The sequence below is a fragment of the Ixodes scapularis genome, unplaced genomic scaffold (assembly GCF_016920785.2).
Source record: "Ixodes scapularis isolate PalLabHiFi unplaced genomic scaffold, ASM1692078v2 PGA_scaffold7__128_contigs__length_106722199, whole genome shotgun sequence".
NCBI lineage: Eukaryota > Metazoa > Arthropoda > Arachnida > Ixodida > Ixodidae > Ixodes > Ixodes scapularis.
In genome coordinates this window covers 26386074-26393172 of record NW_024609882.1, presented here as the reverse complement: position 1 = coordinate 26393172, position 7099 = coordinate 26386074, and the positions used below count along the sequence as shown (strand labels likewise).

At 48.3% G+C, this 7099-nt stretch overlaps 1 protein-coding gene across 1 annotated transcript; it reads left to right on the top strand.

The window, feature by feature from the left end:
* The first annotated feature begins 334 nt into the window (after positions 1–334).
* LOC8043774 (elongation of very long chain fatty acids protein AAEL008004) lies at positions 335–1584 on the top strand. Its single transcript, XM_002400703.5, has one exon. It carries the CDS (start codon positions 335–337, stop codon positions 1145–1147), a length of 813 nt encoding a protein of 270 aa, XP_002400747.2. The 3' UTR covers positions 1148–1584.
* The last annotated feature ends 5515 nt before the right edge of the window (positions 1585–7099 follow it).

Below are 7099 nucleotides of genomic sequence, written 5' to 3'. Positions count from 1 at the left end.
TTCGCTCTCTTCCAAAATAAATGGATTGGGTATTCACGAAGACGGCAGAAGATGCGCAGTGTCATCAGGGCATAAGGTTCGCAGTTTCCGTTGGGACTAGGTTGTGTTGGGTTGGGTGCTCGCCCGAACCGCGTCCATAGATCGAAAAAAGACGAAGAAGGGAATCAATTGCTAGCTCACTTTGGCGCCGCGGCAGGGCTTGGACCGGCGCCCTTGAAACACAGCGGCCGGGAAAGCGAGTCAAGGTTGTCGCGTGCGTGTGACAGACGTCTGCTTCAACGGTCGACTGGGAGGCGTGGTTCCAGCCGAGCGCACAGGACCGTTTGCCACCGGAATGGCAGCCGCCGAGTCGCCCCAACTCCGCCAGTCCTGGTTTCCGCACCGCGACAGCCGAACGAGCGGATGGCTCCTCACGGGGAACCCAATCCCCGTCGCTGTCATCACCATCGCGTACGTCTACTTTGTCAAAGTCGCGGGACCGCGATGGATGCGCTACCGCAAGCCTTTCGACCTCAGACGATGGATTCTTGTCTACAACTTCCTGACGGCGACGCTGAGCCTCTTCTTCCTGACTTTGTTTGGGAAGTACGCCTACTGGGACAATGGATACGGCGTTCTTCAGGACGTCGACTACGGCGGCCTTCCGTCGAGTAACAAGATAGTGCACCTGTCCTGGTGGTTCTACATGTTCAGACTGTCGGAGCTCGCAGACACAGTGTTCTTTGTGCTGCGCAAGAAATCTAACCAGGTCAGTACCCTGCACGTCTTCCATCATGTGGTGGTGTCGTGGAACATGTGGCTGAGTGTGACGTACGGTGGTCAGGCGCACGCCATGTTCATCACCTGCATGAACTCCTTTGTTCACGTCATCATGTACACGTACTACTTTCTGGCCGCCTTGGGGCCGGCTTACAAGGAGTATCTCTGGTGGAAGAGGTACCTTACCATGTTGCAGATTGTCCAGTTCTCCCTGCTTTTACTGCACTGTCTGGGTACCGCGCTCGCCAAAGGGAACTACGTGCCTCTCTTCATCTGGCTCAGCATATCGCAATCGCTGGTGTTTTTTGTGTGGTTCGTCATGTTCTACATTAGGGCCTACAAGATTCGGTGCCGCATCACTCCGCCCGAGCCCAGTAAAAGCGACTAATGCTTGGGGTGTGTTATTGCCTAGATAATAAACGCATATCGCCGTAGCCCTACTAGTTTTGTGCTGACGTGATTATGTTGGAATTGTTGACGAGCGATGACGCAAACGCATGTTTAGCTTGAGATTCTGATGTGACGAAGAGTCTTGTGTTTCTGAACCTTTGACTATTTTATCTAAAAGTGTCCTTATTTAGTGCCTTCGCTTCTAGAAGATTTATTTTATGTCATGCTGGCCATTTTTACGAACTGTGTGTAAAGTGTTTTGTCGTTTGTGGGAAACAACAATGATGGCGCGAAAAGTTGACTGTAGAAATCTTGCAGACAGTATGTGCTCAACAGGAGTGGTGAGTAAAGATGTACACCTTGCAATTCCGACCCCGTTCCGCACATCAGGAATATTGGTGGCCATGCTCGGCGCGTTCTGTACAGCGTTGCCACACACGTGAGCGCGCAAGACTTGAAACTGAAAAATAAAGCAATAAACAGATAAAATGACCACCAACAAAGGTTTTTCTTTTGCGCGGACACGCTGCAGCTTTGTAGAGCTGCCCTCCCGTGCCAATGCTTTTGATAACTGAGCGCGCAGCCTGTAAGAAAGAACGGGCACACAGCACAGCACAGGGGTTATTACCAACGGGTAATAACTCCTTGGTGGACAACACCGCACAGGACGGCTCTGCACAATCCCACCCTTTTACGGTGCAGAGTCGACTGGAGTTTGTTCCGATATTTACTTGTTCATACTCGTTGAATTAAATGTTTTTCTTTTTTTCTGCTTTATAAATGTGAACTCTGTGCTGAACGCGAGTGCGCAAACGAGCTGGTGTGCACTAAATATGCCCCCCCCCCCTCCCAAACACACGCACATACACGCGCACCGAAATAGCTGTTAGAAAACGACACAAACACGGAAAGGTCTTTCGTGTTCTGTTTCTTTGGCTAAGCATACAGGTATACAGCTGGAGAAGATTTTTGACTGATGCATTTAGCGTCCTATTCCATCTATGTATTAAAGGAGGCCCGGTAATAAGAGACGTCATAGGCGCTTCCTGTTGTCTTACTCTGTCCTTGTCTTGCGGCGCATTTTGTCAAAATAAGTCATGCTGGCCTATCTGTCACTATTGTCGCCATAGGAGCCGGCGTGTCATGATATTGTGATTCTAAAAGTAATTTTCAAATTGGCGTTTAAGGTGAGCTAGGTTCGCTAACGCAGTTGCGTCCCATCTCGTGTTTGCAAATGGTTTTACGTTGGCTGTCTGACTGCTGAGCGACCTACAGGCTGCAGCAGAACATGCGTCTGCTATACACGTTTGCAAGTCCGGTCTCAGGGCGCCGCCATCTTCCTCAGTGGGGTGCGCTCTTGCGCGCGGCCATAATCCGATTACGACGCCTTAGCAAGGCTTCGTAATCGGATTATAACTCGTCCAAGCGCACCCCAGCCAAGCAAGATGGCAGCGCCCTGAACCCGGACTTGCAAACGTGTATAAACCCCACAGATGTTGGGGCATCACATGGATCGCTACGGGCGACAGCTTGACACTTCTATGACGTCATCAGGCGCAAATCGAAGAACCATATTTGAGGATGCGCTAAACACATCATCGACTGGTGCGTTTAGGCGCGCGCCAGCCAGTGGTGGCAAAATTACTTTCAAGAAGTAATGCAATTACTGTTACTTTCCAAAAGTAACGAAATTACTTTGGCATTATGTTTGAATAACTTGAGGCTTTAATTCGTGCTCATTTTAGTGGCTTTATATGTACCAGAACTCAGATTTTCCTGTTTGCACTGCAACAGCCTTATGCGTCTCAAAGTGGACCATACTGAATAATGAACAGAACGTTAGGGCGCAAACGAGCTGGTGGTAGTTGAACATAGCAGAAACACCTCGAAACTGGAAACAAGAAAGGAAGGGCAAACACAGGACTCAATTTTTGTGACCTGTGTTTGTCTCTCCTTTCTTTTTTCCAGTTTCAGTGGGGTTTTACTATGTTCGTAACTTGATACTAAACAGTCATTTAGCTGGCGCATATGACAGAAGTGTTAAACATGAGGAATAGCTTTCTTAGATGTGACTCAAAGACAGTCGACTCACCGGTATCGCTGTTCATCGGTCAAGGTGAGCGGGACCGTTTGGAGCGCTGCGATCGCTCGACCGTGACGTAGGATGGGCGATCACGTGATAGGGCCAGCTGATCCGCCTTACTTTGGTCGGGGTCTTTGCAAACCGCTCGCTCGGTACTTTAGCTTTTTCTGTGTGTGTGTGTTTGAAGCCTGATCAGCACATGCGTGGATCGGCTTCGGCAGCTGTCGAGCTCGGGGAGCAACGGTAAAGCACTGTTCGGTGCCGCAATGCCGCAGTTACGCGACCGACCCAAACATCAGCTTCCACATATACTCCAAGGAGAAGCAGCTGCGCACGAAGTGGCTTTGAAATTGAGAATGGGCAAATTAATTTCTAAGAGTTTAACAGTGTGCAGCAAGCACTTTCGAGAGGAAGTTTCGTGTATACGATTGGAGCGAAGATGTTCGGTAAGTGCTCTGAAGTTATTTTAGTGAACCTCCACAAAAGTGTCAGAGGTCGATGCTATCTCGCATTATGCTTGTAAGCGACAGACACGAAAAGTTTCCGCAGAGAGTGATGTCGTGCGCGCATCAATGCATCAGATCATTCTTCCATTCAGTGTTATCTCCAGTTCGGGCAGGTCTACGCCGCTGATGTATACCCAGTCTCATCCTACGATGGACTGAAGCCCAATGCTACAAGCCGCCAGGTCCAATCACGAGCCTGTTAGAAACCACGTGGTATATTTTTTTTTTCCGTCGTACGCAGTGCGCCACGACGCGTCATACGGACGCGAGTTTTTCGTCTGCTTATCGAGCCCTCGCAGCGGCTCCGTCTGCTTGCTACTACTACTCAAGACTACTAAAGGGAATACATACCGCCTAGAAGCGATGTGGCGAAGAGAACCCGGAATCAGAACCAGTGGCCATTAAGAAATGAAGAGTAGGATAAAGTGCTCGACACGAGGGCGTATGTACGATCCGCGTGATGGAGGGAGATGCGGGTCGGTGTACGTTTTACGTACACGAAGGTTAGATTGGATTGGATTGCTATGGCTAAGGCGAAACGACTTTATGTCGTTTCGGCTTTATCCGCGCCGTCCAACTTCTCCAAACAGTTGACATGTTTACGAAATATGGCGAGAGCGTTTATGAAACTAAACATTATGTGCCTTCGTTGCACCAATATAAAATAGCGCGCTATCATAACAGATAACCATATGCATTAGATTAGTGCTCTTCGTAGTCTTCGTATTGGAGTTTTTCTCGCGCACTCTTTCGCAATGCGGATGCAAGCTTTTCTGAGCCAGTGCTCCGCACGCCAACCTTCGGGCTCTAGTCCATCGTAGGGTGAGGCGGAGTATAGAATGCCATTTAAGAGATGTTTATTGCAACTGTAGTTTTCGATTTGTTGGAGACAACGCTCACCCATTCAGAAGAATAAATGTCTCGATAAAACAAAATTGCTGATGCATTGCCATTTATTCTTGTAAACAATATTATGGGTTTTGCTTGTATGGATTTTTTTTACGATTACACGTGTTATGTTCGCTAGCGAAGCAACTTTGCTTGGAACGGGCTGGTACGAGTCATCGATGATGCCCCCGCGTTAAAACACTCAATTGTTTCTTAGCTTGTGAGTTTGTTCTCTGTCCTGTTCCTCATCTGCTCGGTCTGCTCTGCTTACCCCACCGATTCCGGTAGTGTTGACAATGGAGCCTTCGGAACCGCCAGAGACTCAGGTTGCTGTGCTTTTTTGTATGCACGCGCAGCAGCAAAGCTCCTTGGCTGCCATCCGAGCTGCCGTGTCATCGGTAAAAAGTGAAGCCGATCGCTTAGAGTGCCAGATGCTGGCCCTTCAAGCGAAATACAAAAGAACACTGAAAAATTAAAGTTAAGTTATAAAACGAAACCACAAACAAAAAAAAAAAACGGAGAACAAAAAAAGAAAAAGACCAAGAGCGAAGATATAAGCAGAACGGAGAGCACAGTGATGAGCAGTGACAAGTACGAACAGGAAGGTTCAAAGAAGGACGTGATTACTGTGCCCGCGAGTATATTAACCATTTATCCCTGCCGTTTGTTTTTCACATGTAATCGAAGCTTACGGTTTGGCCTTGCTTGACAAAAAAACAAGAATGCTGAGAATCTGCGTGTCCTGTCATCTCAGGTTTTAAAACGTGTTGACCTCACTGATGATGTGCCCTTCGCCTTGTAGCCTAAAAGCAGTTCATCCCTGAACTGACAGTGCGGTGGGAGCTAAGTCCTCGTTGGAACAGTCACACGTCTATCGTTCGCCACGTAAACACGCTCTCGTTCACACCAACGCGCAGACAAAGGGACGGGTCAGGTGTTTAAAGGAGGGTGTTTGACTGGCTCTGGTTAGCTCGCAGCTGCCACCCTACTGTACGTTTAAAAATGAACGAAGTACAGTATCGTCGTGATAACGTGACGCTGTGAATATGTCTTGTGTGGAGTTCGTAAGGTGTGGCCTTCCGGCGATGTCTCCAAGTAAGCCTTTCCCCTTTTGTTTTACCAGCCCGCCTTTGTGCATCTGTCCAGTTCTTCATACAAGGCTTTGCGTGCAGGTGGCCGTCGTTCATTTGAGCTTTCTTTTTCACTATTCGCAACTTTCAGCGATGGTGGTACCGCGGTGCGAGAATCGCGCTCTCTAGCTCCTGGATGATTGGCCTCATAATAAATAGGCTTGCCTACACCTTCATGGCGTGAAAAAATATCGTAAGGCTCTAGCACTGCTCGTATATAACAAAACTAGAATTACGTGCAACAGACCCAGCCTCGTACAGCTGTTCTACGACGATAATCTAGATGACAGCCATTTTGATAGGCGCCAGCGCGCCCCCTATAGGTCGTGAAAGTTGCGAATATTTTCCCATGCGAAATATATTGTAGGCGAAGATTCAATGAAATTGTATTTTTATGATACGTCAAGTCCGTGTCTTTATTTTAGTTCTGACATCTCTCAACTTGAGGGTCGCTCAATAATACTGCCGCCCAATCGGTCCTCGCCTGGTCCGCCCTCCCAAGAAGTCACTCGTTAGAGGAGATGTGAGAGAACACTTTACTGTTACTTGGTGCTTGTCCGCGTCTTCCCCGGGGCTGGCTGGGTCTTGTGTTGCGCCGTGTCGTTCAGGCTTGCCCGTTGCGGCCGTTCTTTTTCGCTCCACGTCTCGCACTCTTCGCGTGCCGGTCTCGAACGCCGCTCAGCCGCCCATGGCGTGTCTCTCCCGCATCTTCTTCCCCCTCGGCTTCCCACAAACTTCAAAAGTATTTTTGCAAAACAGAAAAAAAAAATAAACTAGCGGCGCTGCAGTCGGATCTTGCTTCCCTGTCTCTCGCGTCGTCTACTACCACCGCGTTGAGAGCTTCCTCTCAACGCGGTGGTAGTTCCTTTTCAAAACCAATGTGGCATGCCGGTTGAATCTTTTTTAGAACTTCTGAGCTTTTACCTTTCTGCCACTCTGGTCACTTTTGATGGCAAGACCTACATACAAAAGAAGGGCATTTGTATAGGGTCATGTGTAGCTCCTATCTTATGCGACATTTTCTTGTCTCAATGTGATAGAGAGATAGCCAACAGAACGTCCAACAAACAAATATCCCGTATTTTTCGATACGTGGATGACTACTTCGTACTACTTACATGTTGCCCGGATGACAAAGAGGCACAAATGATCAACAACATACTTTCAGACTTCTTAAAAGGAGGAAAGGGCCTCAATTTTACTTATGAGACACCAGCGAATGCGGTCCTGCAATTTTTAGACCTCAGGCTGACGTTCATTCAAGACCATACATGCTGGATGTACTCTCCACGAACCCAGAAAGGACTTTTACAGTTTGACTCGGCCCATTCCAAGCTTATAAA